At 41.7% G+C, this 24,649-nt stretch overlaps 1 protein-coding gene across 1 annotated transcript in view; it reads right to left on the reverse strand.

Moving 5' to 3' along the window:
• Positions 1 to 4,843: 4,843 nt before the first annotated feature.
• Positions 4,844 to 24,649, reverse strand: part of LOC5572799 (probable actin-related protein 2/3 complex subunit 2) — a 44,997-nt gene continuing 25,191 nt past the window's right edge. The window contains exons 3-7 of the mRNA XM_001654150.2: positions 20,673 to 20,968; positions 20,387 to 20,607; positions 20,228 to 20,319; positions 7,557 to 7,666; positions 4,844 to 7,476 (exon numbers count right to left, since the gene is read on the reverse strand). Of these exons, the coding sequence (XP_001654200.1) occupies positions 7,449 to 7,476; positions 7,557 to 7,666; positions 20,228 to 20,319; positions 20,387 to 20,607; positions 20,673 to 20,968 (747 nt within the window). The 3' untranslated portion in view covers positions 4,844 to 7,448. The remainder of the gene's footprint in view (positions 7,477 to 7,556; positions 7,667 to 20,227; positions 20,320 to 20,386; positions 20,608 to 20,672; positions 20,969 to 24,649) is intronic.

The raw sequence follows: 24,649 nt of genomic DNA on the forward strand, positions 1-24,649 counted from the left end.
CAAAGTGTTTGCCTTTTATTTCATACAAAATGATGTATGTTTGTTAATTTTATCGTTTGGAAGAAGTTTAGTTGCTGAGAATACCTTTCTATAAGGAAAAAATATTAATATTACTAAAAGGTAAGAAACCTTTGGGTCTTTGTAGTTCTAAAATGTTAAGAAGTAAGAACAATAAATCTTATTTTTCTGACCAATGAATACTGTTTGGCGTCAGTCATCAGCTTACGGAGCCATAGAGACCTCCACTTAAAAATGGTACCCTTCATAACACACTCACCGGTTTCAGGCGAACATTCCAGTTCGTTTGAACCCGCCGGGGACTACGACAAGGTGATGGAGTTTCGTGTCTGTTGTTCAATATTGCGCTAGAAAGTGTTATGCGGAGAACGGGGCTTAACAGCCGTGGTACGATCTTCACAAGATCCAGTCAATTTGTTTGCTTCGCGGATGAAATGGACATTGTCGGTCGAACATTTGCGAAAGTGGCAGACCTCTTTTATTCCAAGGAGGAAATCTGTAAACAGATGCCTGAGAAGGTAACTCAGACAGTGTGGGGATGCCGCACCAACGCGTTTGCTGGCAATTACAGCAGAGCTGTTAGACATCATCCTCGAAAGCGCCGCTATAACCGTAGGTGCCCTTTTACAGGCATATTCAGCGTGGCTAGCGCAGCTGAGCTTGTCATCGATCATTACCCCAAGATGCCTAAGGGATCGCTTAGACTCTATGGTGCAATCACCTACCGAGATAAGCGCTCGTTGCTCGAACTTGCGGTTGTTGTCCACCACCTCCTCAGTCTTGTGACAGGCGAGTCCTACTTTCCTAGACCTTATCCATTTCTCAACTATGCGCAGCTGTCAACTCTACTTCCTCCATCGATTCACCGTAGACCACTAGGGTGATATCATCGGCGAAGACAACAATCTTAACACTCGTCGGAAGAGGCAGCTAAGGTCATCGTGCATCGCATTCCATAACAGCGGGCCCAGGATTGAACCTTGAGGAACTCCAGCGGTAATTAGAACATTATTCTGCCCCTCCTCTATGTCAAACAGTAGAATCCTACCATCAAAATAGTTTTCTAGGTATCTTGAGACGGTGAAGCGCGTGGACTATCGCTTCCCAGCTTGCGCATTCTTCACATCCTGAGTAACCGCGCCGTAACGGATGCCGCTCCTTTTATGCTTGATTGTGATTGAAAGCGCCGCTATAACCGTAGGTGCCCTTTTACAGGCATATTCAGCGTGGCTAGCGCAGCTGAGCTTGTCATCGATCATTACCCCAAGATGCCTAAGGGATCGCTTAGACTCTATGGTGCAATCACCTACCGAGATAAGCGCTCGTTGCTCGAACTTGCGGTTGTTGTCCACCACCTCCTCAGTCTTGTGACAGGCGAGTCCTACTTTCCTAGACCTTATCCATTTCTCAACTATGCGCAGCTGTCAACTCTACTTCCTCCATCGATTCACCGTAGACCACTAGGGTGATATCATCGGCGAAGCCAACAATCTTAACACTCGTCGGAAGAGGCAGCTAAGGTCATCGTGCATCGCATTCCATAACAGCGGGCCCAGGATTGAACCTTGAGGAACTCCAGCGGTAATTAGAACATTATTCTGCCCCTCCTCTATGTCAAACAGTAGAATCCTACCATCAAAATAGTTTTCTAGGTATCTTGAGACGGTGAAGCGCGTGGACTATCGCTTCCCAGCTTGCGCATTCTTCACATCCTGAGTAACCGCGCCGTAACGGATGCCGCTCCTTTTATGCTTGATTGCCACCTCAGCTGTCTGAACGACCGACTGGATAGTATCCAGAATAGATTTTCCTTTCCTAAATCCAAACTGGTTGTTGGACAGGCCGTCCGCACCTTCCGTATACGGTACTAGCCTGTTGAGGATCAACCTCTCCAATAACTTGCCCGTCGTATCTAGTAGACAGATAGGTCTATACGCCGACGGGTCACCTGGTGGTTTTCCGGCCTTTGGTAGTAGCACCAATTTCTGTCGCTTCCATACATCCGGGAAGATTCCTTGGTCTATGCAGCGTTGCATCGTGATTCTGAACATGTCCGGATCCGCATTCACTACCGCGTTTAAGGAAACATTCGGGATACCATCGGGTCCTGGTGCCTTGTTTGACGCGAATATTTTCACGACCTCTGCCAGCTCTTCGTTTGTCACTCTCACCACTTCTTCTCCTTTATCTGCCGCATACGGCGCTGGGGTCCATGGGCTTGTGGGATGATGATGGTTGAGTACATCGATTATCGATCGTAGCAACTCGGACGACTTCTCTTGGGGCGCCATTGCGAAGAAGATTTGCATTTATTTCGCACCACCAGTATACCGGCGGTCTATTCTCTCTAGGAGGGGCTTTTCTCTGCATGGAAGCATCACACGATTGTGATATCACAGCAACTAGCACTTCGCCGTTTAGGTCCAGAGTGTTCCGTTTGCGCCTCAGAGCTTCACTGAATACTTCACTTTCCAACCTCCGGTTTGGGTCTAGGTTACATCGCAATGCCTTCCGTTCGCCTGGTATTATACTATAGCGAATCGATTGCTGATCGCTATGAGTATAACCGTCATCAATACGCTAGTTCTTCTTCTTTCTGGCGTTACGTCCCAACTGGGACAAAGCCTGCTTCTCAGATTAGTGTTCTTATGAGCACTTCCACAGTTATTAACTGAGAGCTTTCTTTGCCGATTGACCATTTTTGCATGTCGTGTGGCAGGTACGAAGATACTCTATGCCCTGGGAATCGAGATAATTTCCTATACGAAAAGATCCTCGACCAGCGGGATTCGAACCCACGACCCTCAGCATGGTTATGCTGAATAGCTGTGCGTTTACCGCTACGGCTATCTGGGCCCCTAGGTCATGGTACCTAAAAGGTTAGGACTACAAAACGTCACGTCGATAATCGATTCTGCACCATTTCTGCGGAATGTACTCACTGTGGCCAGGGATTTCAACAATAGTTGGGTTCTTTGGTTGGTGTAGCGGCTACCCCACTCAACTGCCCATGCATTAAAGTCTCCAGCTATCACTACTGGCTGCCGATTAGCTAGTTCGGCTATCATACTGTTGACCATGAGGGAAAATTCCTCAATCGACCACCTTGGGGGCGCGTAACAACTGCAATAGAATACTACTGTCGTCCCTATAGGGTCCATTCACAAATTTCATAACGCTAGAGGGGGTGGGTGGGTGTCCTAACGATGTTACGGCACATACAAAAACTGTATAATATTCATACAAAAAGCGTTACAAGGGGGTGGGTGGGTGTCAAAAATGGTCAATTTCAGCGTTATGAAATAAATGAATGAGCCCATAGCTGCTAGCTGTTGAGACCTATCCGCCATCCAGTTCCGAGACTGACTGCCAAAGCAGCTGCTGGGCTGCATCACAGTAGTTTAAATTTAACTGTGTTATTTCCGTTTCGGCTGCTTTGATACTCCGGTTTTTACACTGGAGAGTCGCTTCAGCAGTAAGGGATCTTCAACCTCAACCTGGTCGCCAAGTGCTTCTTGTGCCAGTTGCTTATAGACTGCACCCTTTTCATTGGCGTCCTTCTTTAGACTAGAGTCATTTCACCAATCCTAGTCCGCCTTATGCTCCGCACATCTGCGCCCAATGGCGATAACTTCTCCGTTCTTCGCATCGCCTTCAGAACCTCGGCGTATTTCGCTTCCTCCGTTTTGATAACGAGGGCCTCGCCTAAATTCCTACGTTTCGCTGTTTTAGGCTTAGCACTCTCCTTGGGCTCCTTAGCAACAATACGTCTTTTCGCCACATATTTATCCTCGGAAGGTTCCCTCTTTCGCACCGCGTATCTAATAATATCATCAGATATATTCGCGTTGCCTGTGAAGGAAAACACTTCGGTCTGACATGACTTAGTGTCTCGTTTGCCTTCTACCTTGCCAAGTTCATTAGACTTGTTTTCAAGTCTTTGCTGATATTGTTTTTGCTCTTAACAAACTCGAAGCCTTAGCCGGTTACTGATAGGTCCTAAAGCCTCTCCTGCACATTGCGCTAGTTGTTTGTTTTGGTTGATCATCTCTTATGGGTCCCCCTAAGAGCCGCTATCCAACTTCGCTGGAATAGTCGTCTTTATGATCCCATGGTTATCTATGCAATCAGGGAGGCCATACTAGTCCTTCATGGGGTACCATGTTCAGAGCCGGAGCGGCGGAAGTCAGATAATGACATCTGAGCCTACTCCCACCCAGTTTGAACAACCAGGCGACGGATTTGGAACGTACTCTAAGGCCACGGGCCACCCCGACCCTACTAGGGAGTCACTCGACCCTACTAAGTGAGTAGAATGTCGTCGCTGTCAGCCTCAAAGCATATTATCCAGTATATATACCGTTACTTATCCTTATCCGTTAAGACTTTCGTCCCTGCTGCTCCGTAAGGATCCTGTAGAAAGCCCTATAAGCAAATAATTCCGCTTTTTCCGCGGATAACATCATTTCATGTCATTAAACACCCAAGAAACACTCATTCTTCCACCACTTCAAATGTTTTACCAATGGCATTATGATGGGACCCACGCTCTCTGTCAGCATGGAAAGGATGGGCAAGGATTGATCACCTAAAAAAGGATTTCCACAACTGCGCCAAATGTGCGCGTTTAGACTAGTAATTTCCAAAACTTACTTTTAAATTTTCTGTACAATTCCTACATATAAGAAATTAATGTAATGATAAAAATTAAATTGATAAAGAAATAAAAAAGTCCACGGATGTCACGCCTAAAACTTGTTGAAAAACATATTACGATTATTCTATATGGACATGTCATCGAACAATATTATCACAAAACGCTCAATGTATCTTACATTTCTTTTATTAAATTTAATTTGTTTCCCCATCGTTTTATAGTTTCGAAACGTATCGCTATTTAACATGCTGTTTTCTGAATTTGTTCGCACTTTGAATTAGTGTATTCTAACGGTTTACTATATGCCCTATACCGGTTTTGATCATTGTTTTTTTTTCTTTTCATTTAATGTCCCATAAAATAAACGCATTTTTTCTCTAACTTATTATGAATGGTCATGAAGAGAAATAGAAATTGTTGAATCACCAAACATGCTGTTACTATTAATTTTATAATGTTATCCTTATTTAGGGATAAGCGTGTTTTCGTGTTAATGTATGCATTAGGGGGAGTAGAATCATACACTCCGTTGTCTCTCCAAGAATTTCAGGCAAATTTTGCATTTGCTCATAGACTGATGTTATAATACAAAAAAGACGTTTCTTTTCGAGGTCATCAAACCTATTGCTAATACTACCTAATCGACTTTTCTTTTCTCAGTTTCAAAATACAACTTTACAGATTTATCTGCTCTTTCATATTATAAACATTATAACTGACTACTCATAAACAACATTGGTTTAGTATGGTTGTATATCTTGCTTGCTTCAATTTCTTAGAGCTATCGATCTTGATAAAAAGTTTTAAACTACATTTGGGGGCGTTTGTTCAAGCATCCATGCCGTTAAGCACGATCGTGCATTTTATCATACGGTATAGTTACTCCCTGCTGGGACGGGTACAATCTCCGAATTGTGCGACACTTTTCCGGATTAATTTTTGCGCACTTCTTAGGTTAGTACAGTCATTGGAGAAGGAGGAGAGGAGCTCTATTTATTGCTCGTTATGCGTCTTATACAGCTTTCGTGAAATACCTAGTAGTGCCACCGTCGCTTGCTCTCTTCAATAATTTCCGTAATTTTTCCCACCTGCACTCATTTTGTTTTTAAATCAGACTAATTTTTCCTACCTCTTTTACCTGCTGGGTGGCAGGCCTCTATTTATTCCACTACATTGGCAATCTATCATTCCAAAAGTGTAACAAATAGGTGTATCTGCATCTAAGGAAAGGTTGGCGTTGTTAGCGTTAAGTTTGCAGTATAGGAGAAAGATTTCAAGTTGGAATATGTGATGTATCTGCCTTCCGATCTTTTTCCTAATGTGTTTAGAGGGTTTTTTTATGAAGTGATTTTCTACTTAATTGTTACCCTGGCTATACACTTTGCAACCTGTTTGTCATACATGGATTTTATATATCAGACATTTAGCTTTGAACGAATTTCAAAATTTCAAGAAGCTGAACATTTGACAAACAAGTTGCTAAGTATTAAATAGCATAAACACTAACAGGCATTTTTTGTCACGAAGTAAAGTAGGATTGTTGTTGAAGTGGTAATAAGTTTAGGATAGCTGTTTTCTACATTATAGGAAAAGGTGGATGGACATGGGAAGAAGGATTCACTATAAGCATGTCATGAGACCATAATATTTCTGGTGCACGAAACCGGAATAGAACCTGTAATATGCTGACCCGCGGACAACGATTTGAAGTCGGCTGGACTTCTGGCATTAATTCTAGTTAGTTTTACAGTAACGGTTAGTTTTACTCGATGTTGGCAGCGACGATTAAGGAATTTGACTGCTAATATTTCTATGATGATTTTGTTTTCCAAATGAATAGTTTTTGAGTTCTGCTACCGGCTAAATGTTTTATCTCGCGTTCATTTGAATGCTCCTTTTTATCACTATTTTCCTTGGCGATACTTTCATGCACATAACATTTACATTTACACTCATAATATTTGCACAATGGAAAGGGGAAACCCTTTTCCGCCAGTTCATATATCTGTGATTGGATTCGCAAAATCACTGCTGTTTCAATTCGATTTCCATTTACTTGCTTCTCACAGCTTGGATATAAGAAAAGAACACGAACGATTATAATTGAATCAGGTTTATTGATGGTATAAGTTACGAAGCAAACAAAGAATATCCTATGTTTCAGATAAAGCAAAACCATTAGTGACATACAAACATGGAATTTCTGCACAAAAATTGCGTGGCAAGCACTCGAATAAAACCTAAATGTTTAGATGTGCGCATTATCAGATACTTTATTCCGAAATACGTGAAGTCTAATTGGAAAATATAGTAAAACAAATATTTGAGAAAACATTATCTTTCCACATATCTTTTTTCAGTGCACTACTGCAGTGAAACTAAGTACACTTCAACCTCTTTTTACGGCATATCCGTCTACTCTCTCATTACCACATTTTTCGATAAGTGGTGAACAGATTCCGTTAATACCTTTTGCAACATAATTTTCTCATAATTTGATTAGGCCAGTCGTAAAAAGAAGTTGAAGTGTATTACTAAAAAGCAGTCCAAGTTAACTCCACTTGATTAACCCACATGGTTTTGAATATTGGAAAAAAACACTTCTAATGTCGATATCTCCGTACCATTGCGAATATTTACCATCTGTTCACAACTTATTTCATCGTGTAGCTCGATTCAAGTACAATGCGTTCCGGCTCAATTCCGACCAAGCTTTATTTTAGTAAATATTTACTTACACATTTAACAACTAGATGTCCGATGAGTTCCAAAATCATTCCTTTCTGATGAATGTTCGCCCGCTGCAAAGAAGATAGACAATTCTCAATATGATAGGCTGAAAATTAACGATAAGCTCTTAGCAGCGTGAATCGACACTTACGTAATGGTCTTCTTTTCTGTATTTTTCGGCTCGGGACGAGCACGGTTTAGCACCTTCAGGAATTCCGACGTTTTTGCCCGCATTCGCGAGTGGATGTACGCTTTCGAACACTGAAAAGGACATTCATATAGTTGGTTATTATTTGTGGACATGCGAGATAACGAAGCAATCCCTGTGGAAATTTCAGGGGGCATCAGCGTTGCACTACTGAAAATTCATAGAGGAAAAACTGGAGTAATTCTATTAGGCATACCATAAATATATCCAGGAAGTTGATTTCTGATACCAATTCTGGCAATTGTCCAAAGTATCAACCTTGAATCTATCCAGATACTAGAAAAAAAACCTTAACAAAATTTCGCTCAAGATTTCTATGAACTTCTCCGTAAATGTATCCAGTGCGTCGGGCCTTTTTTGTATATTATTATCAAGAATTTCATTAAGGATGTCTCTAGGATTGCTCCAGATATTGCTTCATATAATCTTTCAAAAATTTGCCAAATATAACTCCAAGGAAATGTCAAATAACAGTTCCAGAATTAATTGCAAGAATTCCTTAGAATGAAAGTTAGACTCCCAACATTTCGATATCTCTCCCTACTAATTTCTTCGGTCCCTTCATTCTGCATATAATTTCCCTCTCCATATCTAGATCTCCTTTTTATGTCGATATCTCCATATCTCGATGTGTTCCTGTTGATTTTATGTTCCCAGTTTTCTCTCCATATGTAGATATCACCAACGTAGAATATCTATCGGCAGAAGATGAGGCTATCGAAGATCCAAGTTCAGTTCAACAGCAAAGAGGATACTATCGAGATGACGGGATATATGTTTCTAGAAGTAACCGAATGGAACGGTTCTAGCTTACGGAGGAGATGTGCTGTCGCGTGTTCCACAGCGTTGTTAACGTGGCAAGCCAAGTGTCGTTCGGGTAGCAACATCCTAGTAACATAAGCTGTTGATTTGCAATAAACTTTATTCTGTATTTTCTCACCATAAAAGAAATACGTATTATTTAATTTGATAAGAACACTGACAATGGAGCGACTTTTTTATCTAGTATTCAATAATAATATGTTCTTTGTCTGGATCTCTCCATATCTCGATGGTCCCTTCGATATCGATATGTAGAGAGTCGACTGTAAGTCTAACGAAATCCCTTAATTATCATTTCTGATAAAAAAAAATCAAATGAAATGACTCGCTCCTACAAGGATCACTGAATCAGCTTTACGATTCTTGTGAAAGTTTTGGGAGATTCTCATTACCTGAGAAAATTTATTGAGAATTTATTTCTGTGGAGTTGCTGGCAGATCTTCTGAAGGATTCCTGCAGTAACTGCTAGAGGAATGAATGGAAAATTTAAGGAGAACCTCCCGATAGAAACCGTGGCAACTTTCAAAAGAATCTTTATTTGTATGGCATGACAAACTACTGGAAAATCGGAATCGCGTACTATTTTATGTAGAATTTCCAGGAAAACATATGATTTTTTGTAAACTCTGGCATAAACCTTTGTATATGAGCATTAGACTGGCCCTTAATCAAAAAAGTTGTAAAACTCAATGGGGCATCCCTTAGATATGTGTCTTAGGGTAAGAAAAAAGCTCTCTCAAAATTTCAACTCATTTGGTTGCTCTCCCAGCTAGCGCATTCAATTCGAAGTTTGTATGGAATTAAGGGGGCGCGGTAAATGGCTGGGCATGGCGTACCATTGGTACCTCGCGTACCTGCAGGAATAAAATAGACCCCTTTGTGCGGTCCTTAGCCTCTTGCCCAGCAACTCCTATCCCTACCTCCTCGTGGTACTGGCCGGGGTACGAGTAACCTTGGGGAAGATCGGGTAACCAACCCCCGGTGGGAACTTTGGTCGTATGCTGACAGGGAAGGGGGGGTTTGCTTTTGCAAACCTGGAGCGTCTGTACTCCACGTTAGGAGCGGCTCACAACAGCGTCTGTTCCCCATGTCAGGGGCGGCTGATCATCGTCCGAGTGCCAGAGAAGGACTCTAAGCTAAACTGCGCACTATGGCCCTCCGAACATTTAGGGGGAATGGTCCTCCGGAAATCTAGGGGGTTGGTGTCAGGCCCTGCAAGCCAACCGTAAAAACACATCAGCACAGGAACGTCAACGAGAGAATACGGACCGGAACAATCGGCAAAGACCACAGCGACGAAAATGGACTAGCGATTGGAAACTCGGTACGTGGAACTGCAAATCTCTCAACTTCATTGGAAGTACTCGCATACTCTCCGATGTACTGAAGACCCGCGGTTTCGACATCGTAGCGCTGCAGGAGGTGTGCTGGACAGGAGCATTGGTGCGAACGTTTAGAGGTAATCATACCATCTACCAGAGCTGCGGCAACACACGCGAGCTGGGAACAGCTTTCATAGTGATGGGTGATATGCAAAGGCGCGTGATCGGGTGGTGGCCGATCAATGAACGAATGTGCAAGTTAAGAATCAAAGGCCGATTCTTTAACTTCAGCATAATCAACGTGCATAGCCCACACTCCGGAAGCACTGATGATGACAAGGACGCATTTTACGCGCAGCTCGAACGCGAGTACGACCGCTGCCCAAGCCACGACGTCAAGATCATCATAGGAGATTTGAACGCTCAGGTTGGCCAGGAGGAGGAGTTCAGACCGACGATTGGAAAGTTCAGCGCCCACCGGCTGACGAACGAGAACGGCCTACGACTGATAGATTTTGCCGCCTCCAAGAACATGGCCATTCGTAGCACCTATTTCCAGCACAGCCTCCCGTATCGGTACACCTGGAGATCACCTCAACAGACAGAATCGCAAATCGACCACGTTTTGATCGATGGACGGCACTTCTCCGACATAACCGACGTCAGAACCTATCGTGGCGCCAACATTGACTCCGACCACTACCTGGTGATGGTGAAACTGCGCCCAAAACTATCCGTCATCAACAATGTACGGTACCGACGCCCGCCCCGGTACAATCTCGAGCGGCTGAAACAACCGGATGTCGCCAATGCGTACGCGCAGCATCTTGAGGCAGCGTTGCCGGATGAGGGCGAGCTCGATAGGGCTCCTCTTGAGGACTGCTGGAGGACAGTCAAAGCAGCCATTAACGACGCTGCCGAAAACGTTGTCGGATATGTGGAACGGAGCTCAAGAAACGATTGGTTCGACGAGGAGTGCCAGGAGGTTTTAGAGGAGAAGAATGCAGCGCGGGCTGCAATGCTGCAGCATGGTACGCGGCAAAACGTGGAACGATACAGACTGAAGCGGAAACAGCAAACCCGCCTATTCCGGGACAAAAAGCGCCGCCTGGAAGAGGTGGAATGCCAAGAGATGGAGTTGCTGTACCGTTCTCAAGAAACGCGGAAGTTCTATCAGAAGCTCAACACATCCCGCAAAGGCTTCGTGCCGCGAGCTGAGATGTGCCGGGATAAGGATGGGAGCATCTTGACGGACGGACGCGAGGTGATCGAAAGGTGGAAGCAGCACTACGATGAACACCTGAATGGCGCAGAGAACACAGGCACAGAAGGTCAGGACAGCGAAGGCGATGGCTACGTCAGCACAGCGGACAGCGGAAATCAACCAGCTCCTACGATGGGGGAAGTTAAGGATGCCATGCAACAGCTCAAGAACAACAAAGCCGCTGGCAAGGATGGTATCGGAGCCGAACTCATCAAGATGGGCCCGGACAGGTTGGCCGCTTGTCTGCATCGGCTGATAGTCAGAATCTGGGAAACGGAACAGCTACCGGAGGAGTGGAAGCAAGGCGTTATATGCCCTATCTACAAAAAGGGCGACAAACTGGAGTGTGAAAATTATCGTGCAATCACCATCCTAAACGCCGCCTATAAAGTGCTATCCCAGATTCTCTTCCGTCGTCTATCACCTATAGCAAACGAGTTCGTGGGAAGTTATCAAGCAGGTTTCATCGACGGCCGCTCGACAACGGACCAGATCTTTTCCGTGCGGCAAATCCTCCAGAAATGCCGTGAGTACCAGGTCCCTACGCACCATTTGTTCATCGATTTCAAGGCGGCATACGATAGTATCGACCGCATAGAGCTATGGAAAATCATGGACGAGAACAGCTTTCCCGGGAAGCTCACAAGATTGATCAGAGCAACGATGGACGGTGTGCAAAACTGCGTGAAGATCTCTGGCGAACACTCCAGTTCGTTCGAGTCTCGGCGGGGACTACGACAGGGCGACGGACTTTCGTGCCTGTTGTTCAATATTGCGCTTGAAGGTGTCATGCGGAGAGCCGGACTTAACAGTCGAGGCACGATTTTCACGAGATCCGGACAATTTGTTTGCTTCGCGGACGACATGGATATTATTGGGAGAAAATTTGAAACGGTGGCAGATTTGTTCACCCGCCTGAAACGCGAAGCAACAAGAGTCGGGCTAATGGTGAATGCGTCGAAAACAAAGTACATGCTGGTTGGCGGAACTGAGCGCGACAGGACCCGCCTAGGAAGCAGTGTTACGATAGACGGGGATACCTTCGAGGTGGTGGACGAGTTCGTCTACCTCGGATCCTTGTTGACGGCTGACAACAATGTTAGTCGGGAAATACGAAGGCGCATCATCAGCGGAAGTCGTGCCTACTATGGGCTCCAGAAGAAACTGCGGTCAAGAAAGATTCACCCCCGCACCAAATGCACGATGTACAAAACGCTCATAAGACCGGTAGTCCTCTATGGGCATGAGGCGTGGACTATGCTCGAGGAGGACTTGCAAGCTCTTGGGGTTTTCGAACGCCGAGTGCTAAGGACGATCTTCGGCGGCGTGCAGGAGAACGGCGTGTGGCGGCGAAGGATGAACCACGAGCTCGCTCAACTCTACGGCGAACCCAGTATCGTGAAGGTAGCTAAAGCTGGAAGGATACGCTGGGCAGGGCATGTTGCAAGAATGCCGGACAACAACCCTGTAAAGATGGTGTTCGCCACGAATCCGGTCGGAACAAGAAGGCGTGGGGCGCAGCGAGCTAGGTGGATTGACCAGGTACACCAGGACCTGGAGAGCGTGGGTCACAGTCGAGGATGGAGAGAAGCGGCCATGAACCGAGGGAATTGGCGAAATATTGTTGGCGAGGCTTTATCAAGATAATTGATGTAAAGCCAAATAAGTAAGTAAGTAGTATGGAATTAAGGGCGAACACGAAATTATTGCGACACCGAAAATGTCATGCCAATTTTCTTATAATGTTTAGAATCAAACCAAAATTTTAGGGTAGTTTTATACATATATTTGTCCGATCACGGACAGTAGTTGACGAGGGCAATCCTTTCGGTTGAAGGATCCCTGCTTCGGTGGCCAATTCCTCTTCGGAATGCCAGGGATGATCGGCCAATTCCTTCTCCTGAAGGGAATGCCTGGGGTGTCGATAGCTCAGACTGTGAATATGATTTCGCAACAACAGTCCTGAAAAGGACTACTAGCTGGGCTGCTTCGGTGAGAGAAACGCTTTGGGTATTGGTGTTCGAACTACGACGGTTTATTCGCGTGCCATACAACGGCTAAATACTGAATGAAACTGAATGACTATCTGTGCACGCAAGCTCCTTAAGTAGGCTGCAGGTAGAAGGATTCATTGCATACACAGTGAAATGGCTTCGGTGGGAAATTTCCACTGTCTTATATACTACATACTGGATGCTGCAATCGGTGGTCCGGGTGGTGTGATGATGGAGAGCTCAAGCTGGTCGGTCGGGTTGCGTGAAGTAGTGTGTGTGTGTGGTTCAGGTAGGAAAGGGTGCTTGTTAGTGGTGGTAACCGAAATACTCGCGGCGACTCGAGGTTATTTACATGAATGGGAATAGGGGGGTATGGATTACATAGGCAGGATCAACAACAGGGTGAAAACGATGACTGAACTGATCAGGGTTGAAATGTTGCACACCGTTCGCGTTGTGCATGAACAATATTTACTTCAAAAATCAAAAGAAAAGTTAATCGATGGAGCCTTAACTGTAAAATTGAAGACATTTTCACTTGATGCTCTCCATCAAAGTTTTTACAGTGTCATCCGGTACCAGTTTCTCAGTTTTTTTTTCCATTTTCTTAACATGTCCTTCTCGTCTTTGACTGTCTTCTTGCTCTTCCGAAGTTCACGCTTCATTATTGCCCAGTACTGCTCCACCGGGCGCAGCTCCGGACAGTTTGGCGGATTCATGTCCTTTGGAACAAAATGGACAGAATTGGCCTCATACCACTACAGGACACTTTTAGAATAGTGGCATGATGCCAAATCTGGCCAAAATAGCGGAGCTTCGTCATGCTGCTGCAAGAACGGCAAAAAGCGCTTCTCGAGGCACTCAGATTTGTAGATCTCGAAAGGCTCACTCCTCAGTCCGCAAGAGCAGATGGCCTGCCAAATGAGATATTTATAGGCGAGCTTCGACATTTTCTTCTTCTTAAATTTGTCGTCCACATCCACTTGCTCTTGCCGGTGAAAAACTCCAACCCCGGAATTTGCTTAAAATCGGCTTTTATACCATCTCACAGCAGCCATATTTTATCAGCATCTTCTCATCGCTGTTTGGAAAGTTCTGTACCTTGTATGTATGTAGTCCAGCTCTCTTCTTTGCATTCTGGACGTAGCTCTGCGACATGCCGATCTTTTTAGCCAAATCACGGCTTAAGACGCTGGTATTTGCTCTAATGATCCGCTTCACCTTTCCTTCCGTCTTTTTGTTCTCCGGTTCCGGTTTTCTTCCAGCTTCTTTGACGTAGTCCAACGTCAACCGCTCCTGGAACCGCTTCCACACTCTGTAGACGGTTGAATGGTGATTGTTCAACATTGTCAGGAAATTTCAGGTGTTTGGAAAGAATTTGTTCTCTCGACTCGCGTTGGTTCACCTCCATTTTCGTTGAATCGAGAAACACGACTTCGAGCTTGACAGCATGTAAACAATACACATCAATGAGAAAGTGTGCAAAATTTGGTTGATTTTTACCCAATGGTAGAAAAGTTATGCTCTGTTGAATGTGTCGTAATAATTTCGTGTTCGCCCTTCATTCGTTTCAAGTATATTAAAAACTAACCTTATGTCACTGTTTCGTTCCGTATACTAGTAAATCGCGTTTAATTGACCCCAGATTGACAAATTCACTAGTTGAAACCCTAATGAACAAATTAGCAGTAGGTTGTATCTGGACTTAAGCATATTTTCATTACCCTATCAGTTGTTGAAAGCTAGGCTTAGATCAGCACTCTCGTGCAATCATTTACATGCATGCGCCTTGTACCGCAGCTCGCTCAGCGTCATAGGTGGCTATGATGCGATTGGTGGCTACCATAAAGCTATGTTGATGAAATTCAAAGCAGTATTGCATGATTTACTTCAGATAGTTAAAACACCAACTATATCAATTTTAATCATGATATTGCTGTTTGCTTTTGAGGTGCAAATCCAGTCTAACTGAGCTTCGAACGCGATAACACAAAGTAACCAAAGGATACTTAGCAACCATGATCAATATCACCGCCGACCTAGCAAAGAAAACCAATCGTTGACTTGGCCTTCCTTGTTGAGAAATCTTACCGCGTTTGGTGTTCCCGCATTTGATATTTGCATTTCAAACGCACACAGCAATACAACCTTCTACAATATTGTTCGCTATGGTATCAAGTAATATTTTTTACATTCTGGGTTCAATAGGGTCCTAAAGCCCTGTCCCAATTTTAGTGCCAAACGCTTAAGTTTAGGCCAAAAACACATGTTTACTCAATTTTATAATGTTTTCCGTTGGTTTAAGCCCAAAAACATTTTTTTTAGATTTTGTCACATCCTTTGGCTTGAACTCAAATTTTGGGTGTATTTTGTTTTCCGTGTCCCTTACGAAATGTCAGATAGGAACAACCCCAGTGGTCGAACTAAAACCCCTGTGGTGTTTTTGTCGACTAAGCGAACGTCAAACATGATCTTAAGTGTCAAGGTTCATTTATGGACCAAATTTTTTAATTAAAGTTTAAACATGATATAGCCATTATTTGAGCGGGAAAAATTGATAAAGTAGTTACAGTAACATGCTTTTTCGTGTTATTAAATAAAAACAAGATTTCATTAAAATTTTTTGGACCCAATTGAACGCGATCAACAATTTTCCTAACCCAATCAGGAGATGTTGTGCTGTTTCCCATATGTTTGAGCTGAAAATCCCATATTAACTTCAATTTAATTTCGCCAGCTCATGGAACGACCAAATGAGCTGAAATTTTCAGGAAGTCTTCATTTAACCCTTAGGAATAATCATGGTAGGTGCCCCGTGGAATTATACAACTTTATCTTTCTCCCATACTGAATTGGGCCAGTCTAGTGAGCATGAGCATTGATGACCGTACAATTCGTATTGCTACTCCGTGATTGACCAGAATAATCGAATTTGCACATAGAATTAACATATGTAGCTTGGGCGTAGCTTTATATCTTCAATTGAGTTTATTCTACGAGTGTCGTGGGGTGAAAATTTGTCGGCTTCGTATAGCGAGGTGACAATACTTGACTCGAGTAACATGTCGAGTCACTTCTTTCGAGTCGAGAATTGTCATCTATCGCTATACGAGACGGACAATTATTCTCACCTCACTCCAAAATGTATTCCTTCGAGAACCCCAAACATTATAAAGTCAATAATGGGGCCGGCCACGTCCTTACGGGGAAATGAAGGATTGTGACTGTAACATTCATTGTTACTAGAGATCGAGAGTACCTCTGCATCTCCATGGTTATCACAGGAAAGAATATGTTCACGGGGAAGGTTCAAAAGATAAATAAAGACTGTTAATTTTATAAAGTGGACACTCTGTGCATGCTATATCTCTTCAATTTATTGATTAAATCGCAATCGGTTTTGTATACATCGTTCGACTAATATTGTGCAACGTTGTGATAATGAAAAAGTCACAAAAATAATTAAATTTGACGCGAATAAGGAACCACGTTGAGAACGATCGATTTTGAAAGCTTAGCCATATCAATGATAATTAAAAATTAGCTGAAAATACGACATTTCTTTTTATTTTCAAAAAAAATTGGTTCTCAAAAGGATCATTACTAAGAAGCCTCCCAAAAAGTCAAATCATTTTTAGGAACAATTTTCCAGATATCTTAAAAAAAGTTCACCAATTTCTTCAGAGAACAATATTTTAAATTCATAGGGAACAGAAATGATTAGAATTTTGAGGGTTTGAAGTACGTCCTGACGGAAAAACTAATAAAGACTTTTCCGAGATGATCCAGCCTCGGGCTGCAAATCTCGTTAATAAAGATAATAATAATACAGACTTTATATGAATAATAATCCCCGTCTTCTTGAAATAATCCCCGTTCTTCTTAAAGCCCCACGGCAAATTTAAAGCACAATAGAGAAAAAAAATGCTTCATTTTCGAAAGAATTCCTAAAGCACAATAAAATCATTAAAATTGGCAACACTGCTGTAATGAAATTGAATTTATTTTCCATGCATTATTTTCATAATATGTTATTCTGAGATTACCGATCAAAGTATTTAGACAAATTTGTTAAACATGGTTGCATAATTGGGAAAAAAATATTTTGTTTTCAAAAATAGGTTTAAAAAAAGCTTATATTGGGTAGTCGCCATCAAGCTAGCGGGGCAAAGTGGACACCCCCATGGGGCAGTATGGACACCCTAATGTTTATAGGAAAATTGTCCCGCGATCGTTCTCAAAACCTCGAAAAATGAAGTTCATATTCAGGAAACCATTGTGACAAGTCACTGTGCCACTGGAAACATGATTAAGCCCAATTTACGACATTTTTCGTAGAGATGCTTTCAATATTGCCTCCAAGTTAGTTTTAATCAAGAATTGATGATTTTCAACTGATTTGTGGTTCCGCTTCATAATCATTGCATTGAATGCTAAATATTTTTGGATAATTTTGTATTTTAAGTTATATTTTTTTCTCTTTGAAGTGTCAGCTCTACTTTGACACCCGGTGTCCATATTGCCCCAACAGTATAAGAAATTTTTATATAAGTTTTTCAATGTCTTAAAGTACCAGAAAAAAATCTACGCTATTTTTGAATATAGCATAAATAATTGAAGATTCAATAAAGAGCTACATTATCGGTCAACTTGCAGTCATTTGCCTCTGAAACCTTATTTGGTGAGGTGTGAATGTTATAATTTTCGAACCAAATAAAAACATGCTCAATTTTTCTATTTAAAATCAATGTTTTGAACATTTTTTCTGAAATTTTTGTAGATAATTTACTCTTCCGACAGGCAGCTGAAATATTGTTTGCATTTAAAGTGTAAAAGTACTCGCTTATGCAAAGATACAGGGGGTGTCCATTCTGCCCCGGGTGTCCATACTGCCCCCGGTACCCCTAGTTGAACGATGCACAGAAAACAGATTAAAATTTCATTAATAAATAAAAAAGATATAGCAGAAGCAAAGTGTTCACTTTATAAAATGAACATTCGTTCATCGGCATTAACCTTAGTAAGTGATGCGATAAATAAGTTTCCAAAGACAATGTGAACCTACAGTAAGTCGACACTTTTATCACAGACAAACAGACGTAACACTCTCATCGTTGTCCATCGAGCACCTTTTTAACGAGCGTTTCAAAAATATGGTAGGTGGTCAATCCGCTACTCGCAGCGCTCGCATCGTTTTTGTTCTTTTTTGACGTTTACACACTACCGCCATCTGTTGGCCCGTCAGCCGAACACAGATTTTAACATTGGGCGCACACGTCCTCGTGACTATGTTTTTGATCGTGATTTGTTAAGTGTTACGTCTGTTTGTCCGTGCTTTTATTGTCGAACCATTCAAAGTTTTCTTTTTGTAATGACAAAAATTAGATAAATGGAAAGGTATGTGTTTGTGAATGTTATGTTTAATCATGAATATGCGTTTTTGTCGACACTTATAGTGACGAAACATTCATAGTTTGTTGAATAAATACATAAAAATGACATTCGTATGATGGTGAAAATTTGTTTCATAATATGTTGTGTATTTACAATAATAGCAAAAAACGAGATCACCGAAGCCATAAGCTACTCGTTGCACACAGTGATCAATGAGAATATATACTAAGGTGTGGAAGAAGAAGCAATGGCTATGCATTAGTACAGAGAAAAAAACGTAACCAAAAATAACTACGTCACTTATTTACACGGCTTCTTATGGGAACTCGCTCGCTTGTAGTAGTGAAACATTTTGCACCGTACACGGTTGTCACGCACACTAAATGTCTTCTTCCTCACCTCGGTATATGTTCTCATTGCACAGTGATGGTTCAAAAATTGGAGCTCTTCGTGCCGGAATTTCTGAAAAAAACTTGTGAAGGAGTCGCGAAGTAATCTGTGGATCTAATTAACAGCAACAATACGTTCCGAGGAATAAAGAGATCGAATAATAAAAAAAAAGAACAATCAATAACAGTACTTTCTGATGAACTACTACTTTCATGAAATTCCTTTGATAAGCTAGAAATTTATCTGCAGATTTCTTTTGAAAATCATCCGAGTATCCAAAACAATCGTCTAGATTTGGCTTGAAGATTCTGCTTATAAATCGAGTCTAGTACACAACACTGAAGACGGTCTTACAGTTGAGGTCGAATACGCGTATCTATCAAAGAATACAAACTCTAGTGGAATCAAATGGTATAGTACTAAATGCGGTTTTCATTTACTTATAATATCTGCCGAAATTACTTCATAAATGCTTTCTAGATGTCAGGAAATGTTACTTTGAAGATTCCTGCTGCGATGCTGCTCAGAGTCCTTAAGGTTCCGCTGCAAAATCTCAAGATAACACTAATCTCAGGATTGTCCTGTCGCAATACCCAAATATTGCCCAGAATTTCAAATATTCCGCTGAGAATTCTCAGGAAAATTATTCAATTCTACAGGATCCAACTGAGGATCTCCCGAATACAATTTTGGGACATCTAAATCCATCCATAAATATTCAGAATTTCTCAAGTAATCCTGAAGATCTCTCTGAAAATTCTCAGGGCCCCAATGGAAAATATTAGGATGCGTTAGGCAAGAAGTTTTCTAGGAGTTCCAGATTTCGTTGTCATTCCGCTGAAAACACTTGAGATCTCGATAGGCATTCTCGACCCGTTAGAAATCCCAAGATTCCTAAAAATTCTGCTGAATATGTCACGCATTTCGTTAGGAAACCCCATAATCCTGCTACGGTGTTCCGTGTTTCGTTGGAATTAGTTGATTTATATCTGTGGGGCCTTCCTTAGCCGAGTGGTTAGAGTCCGCGGTTACGAAGCAAAGCCATGCTGAAGGTGTCTGGATTCGATTCCAGATTCATAATGAAAATTTCCTTGACTTCCCTGGGCACAGAGTATCATCGTACCTGGCACACGATATACGAATGCGAAAATAGCAACACTGGCAAAGAGAGCTCTCAGTTAATAACTGTGGAAGTGCTCTTTGAACACTAAGCTGAGAAGCAGGCTCTTTCCCTACGAAGACATAATGCCAAGAAGAAGAATATTTGTATTACATTTAGCAGTGAAAAAAATCTAGATTTGACCCGCAGTATGCTATAGCTTGAACACCACTATAGTAGATCGTTATGGAGAATGTTTCTTCAGAGTACGGTTTTCGGTCGAACGAGTCCCTGAAGATGTAGTAACAAAATCATAGAAGCTTACTCACCTTAATATGATAATGCAAGTAATCACGGAACATATGAATTAGATTAATTGTGTTATCACGTGTTTCTTTTGATGTATGCCTTGGAAATAAAACTGAAATGTAAAAGTACGAACATTAGCCACAGATTCAAACTCTCGAGATCTTTCACGAAATACTCACCAAACGTAACGTATCCGATGTTTTCCCCTACCCGTGCTCCGGTGTTGGCCAGCTCCAGTGGAGGTTCCCTGTGGGAAAAGAGCACCTGCGGTGCCGTGTGTGATGCCCGCCTTCCTTCGCGCAGTTCTTGCATGAATACCTTGCCTAACACTACGTCGTCCTCGTCGCGGAATATCGTACTGAACACAACCGTCACCCGGTCTGACTTTGCTTCCACGTACCTGTGGAAGATAGAAAAATCATTACTGTTCAATATCTAGCGGAAAACTATGCCCATTCTTCTTACATCGTCTCGTCATTTCGGTAGTTGATCACCGCCCGCTTCTGGCCTTCGCCTTCTCCTTCGCCCTGCGACTGGAAGTCGAAGTACTTTTCAAACACCGACGCGAAGCAGTTTCGTTTCAGTAGACCGATCTTTCGCACAATTTCCTCCCAGTTGTCGGGGATCTGCTCCAGGTCGACCAGAACCGAAACGTTGTAGCCGTCCTCTGGTGTGATGAGCAGGTCTCCATACTCTCGCTTCAGCAGTTCGTCCGCTCCGTGCTCTTGTAGCTGTTTGTAGAACTTCAGCGATATGCTCGTCTGTGGGTGGAGAAGCGATCGTGAATTGAAGGATTTATTAATTTCCATTGGGGTTCAATTAGCTGTTAAGGCACAAATTTTCCAATTGGCGGGGAACGTGTCTTTGGAGCCGGCCTTCCGACACACTTACCCGAACTAAAGTACCGTCAACGTAACAGTACCCGCTCCGCTCATATTCCAATAGCCCGCTCACGAGCTTAAATTTTAAGGTAATTTGAGTAAATACACAATAAAATGTCCACAGTATGATTCATGTTGTCGATTTGAACCGTATAACGGCTACAGTTTTCAAATTTGCTTTGTGCAAACTTATCTTATTTCAGTGGAAGCGGGCTACTGGAACATGAGCGGATACTGGTGCACTGATGGTACAAATTTTTATTTCATTTTTTGTCTAATATAGCCTTTTGAGTAAACTTCGAACAGTGTATAAATATCTGTATTAAATATTACGATGATGCAGTATATTTCAATCATGTGTTGCATCAACCTTGTGTTTGCATTGAATTCCTTATTTTTCTTAAAAGCTCTAAATTTAACATACTGTATCAAATAAACTACAACAATTAACAATTAACAAAGGATAAATCCTCAGATCGATAGTTCCGAGAAAATTCGATGTGAATGTTGTTCACCACATTATCAATTCCAATTTCACAGTACTCAGATCAATTAAAGTGATTTCTTGCCTTTAAATGCTTAGACTATTTTTGATTTCCAACCAGGCATTTGCCTTTTTTATAGGCCAACTTTATTATTGTTAGCGTGCATTGGCCCAAAGCTTTTATTTACTTGGAATGAACAAGAGAGATTGATTGGCATCTCATAAATAAGAGTTTGCGAAATTTTTCGCTTCTTGTTGGAGTGCAATCCTTTCATTGGCCGTTTTGAAAAGGATGCCTATGAATGATTTGAAAAAAGCGGCTATTGGCCGTTTTGAAAATAGGTTTTATAAGTTTCATGATCATGTTGATAATGTTTGCATAGTTGGTTGGGAGATGCTATCGAATGATATCAAAACCCAATTTGTTTTCAATTTGAGCATTGTCCATTTAGAACAGTGGTTCTCAACCTTTTTGATGTTGCGGCCCCCTTAGAAGGTTTACAAACATCTTGCGGACTTCTGATAATAGATGATCTTGAAATCTTAGCTTACCAGCTTATGGAAACGAAGATTTGAACATAGTGCAGGGATTGTATCCTGAGAAAATTGAAAAAATCTCTCACGTATCGCTCACAGTAACTATCATAACATGCTGCACATTATGAGAGACTGTTTATCGTATACTGCAACAACTTTGATCAGATTGGGGGGATAGTAGTGCATGATAAAACCCCTTTTAACATGCTCCAAGCCTGGGGGACACTATTGCTATTGGAAGTTCGTGGATTGTTTATCGTGCCAGTAAAGAAACACACCTATCCCCAATGGTAAACAAGCGAGAAAAATGGATTTTATCATCGCTCTCTCTTTGAAGCTCTCGCTCGCTGCTTCCATTTATCAGACTTGTTACACCTTGCGATACAATGACGATCGTAGACCGCAACAGATGGGATATTTTCTTTGTTTGCTTTGATCGTGCTTCATACTCAAATGAGAGCGAATTCTCCAATGCCTGCTATAGTGTAACTCATATAAACAATGCTCAAGTTGCAAACCAAACTGAATGACTTGAATAGCTATATATTGCGGATTTTCGCGAATGATCTCGTTAAGCATCAATAATATCAATTGGATTTTGTTCATGATATTAGTGCAAAACTACCAAAGGCCTCAGAGTGAATCAATAGATATACTTGACAGACAAACTCAAACATTGTGCCTCAATGCAAGAATACGACTATGATCCTGTGGGAAACTTCAATAAAAAATTAGCCAGTGGTTCACCACGTACAATTCTCGCCTGAACAAAATACGGATTGGAAACTTGGATCTCAGTATTCTAAATACGAAGTTTTAAGTAATCATAAATCTCTCATTTTGACCATTGTTGCATGAAAAAAGGCCAATGATTAACCTCCAAAACGTATTTTACCTATTTACATATAATTGTATATTTCCAACAGCAATCGCGCCACCAATTTATCAATGGTATTCGAAGGAGCTTGTTGAAGATTTCATCAGGAAACTTCTTAGAAGATTTTTGAGAAGATTTGAATATTTCCAAGGTTTTTCCAGTGATCCAAAAAGGTCTCTCCAGGAATTAAAATATAAGGAGCCCCAAGAATCTGCTCCAGAAACTGCTATTCATATTTTAGGAAATAAGCTCATTTTTTTAAATTAAAAATTTTACCAGAAACTCTAACAAAACCTTTTAACAACTGCAGATATTGGAAAATCTAATAAAATATCCTGCTGATAGATTTAAGAAGGTTCCGGCAATGATTTGAGTGGAATGAATGAATGATTTCTGACCACGTGTTTGATTTTAAAGATTTTTGGTCCAATCATGTAAGAAAAAAATATACCAGAAATTTTACAAATATACATCCAGGAATGATCTAAGTTTAATTTTGAAACTCGCTTTGATATAATATTTTAGCAACGCAGGTAAGGAAATACCTGGCTTGCAATGACATTGAAGGACGCACAAAAACCTGCAATTCGGTAATAATGAACTCTAGTAAAGCACGTAAAAATAGAGACTTATCACATCTATTCATCGTTCAAAGAGCACGGCACACATTTATAATGGCTTCGCGGACCCCTTGGAAAGTCGTCACGGACCCTGGGGGTCCGCGGAACACCGGTTGAGAAACCCTGCCCTATATGAACCGAGGTCTTTGGTCTTTGGATAATCACCGAACTTATTATTCTTCCATCGATTTTGCTAGAATTGATGTCAAAATTGTCGTTTATGGCATCTTCAAGAATACGATCAGTAATTTTTCCAAAAATGTTTTTAGAGATTTCTGGAGATTTCCTTTAAAAATTTCGTCCAGGATTGCTTTGCGAGTTCAACGAGGATTTTTTTTCTTAAAATACTTTCAAAAATATTACCAAATCTCTTTCAGTAATTCAGGAATTTGGTAGTATGTCCTCAAAACAACACGGAAGGGTTTTTTTCTTCGTTTGCTTTGATCGTGCTGCGCCATCTAATAATAACCAATCCCTGATATAGATCAATCGAATAGCTCGTTGATCTTGATTAGATTTTTAGATTTTCATTATCTCATTATTTGATACGATGATGAGTATTTTCTGTAGGAACATCTTAGGGAATTTTTGGAGTCATCTCCAGAAAAGTCCCTGAAGAAGTTCTCAAACGAATTACAAGCATCAAAAAGGGAGTTTCTTGAAGAAATTCGCCTTCGTATAACTTTCTTGTAGAAAACATGGGGAAGCAATATGATATCCCATGGGCCAGGGTGGGGTCTTCGGTCAATGGGATAACCAATGTTTTTCCAACCAGGAATGGTATCAATAATTAACTAGGCCCGGTATCTGAAACAAGAACTGTAACAGGTCACTTAGGCATTTTTGAAATTTAGAAAAATCAAAGGCGTAAGATTTTTTAGACGCAAATTGGCCTTTCTTAGCCGAGTCTTAGAGTCCGCGGTTACAAATCAAAGCCATACTGAAGGTGTCTGGGTTCGATTCCCGATCGGTTCAGGATCTTTTGTGAAAGGAAATCTTCTAGACTTCGCTAGGCATAGAGTATCATCGTACCTGCCACACGA

Source organism: Aedes aegypti, chromosome 2, assembly GCF_002204515.2.
Source record: "Aedes aegypti strain LVP_AGWG chromosome 2, AaegL5.0 Primary Assembly, whole genome shotgun sequence".
NCBI lineage: Eukaryota > Metazoa > Arthropoda > Insecta > Diptera > Culicidae > Aedes > Aedes aegypti.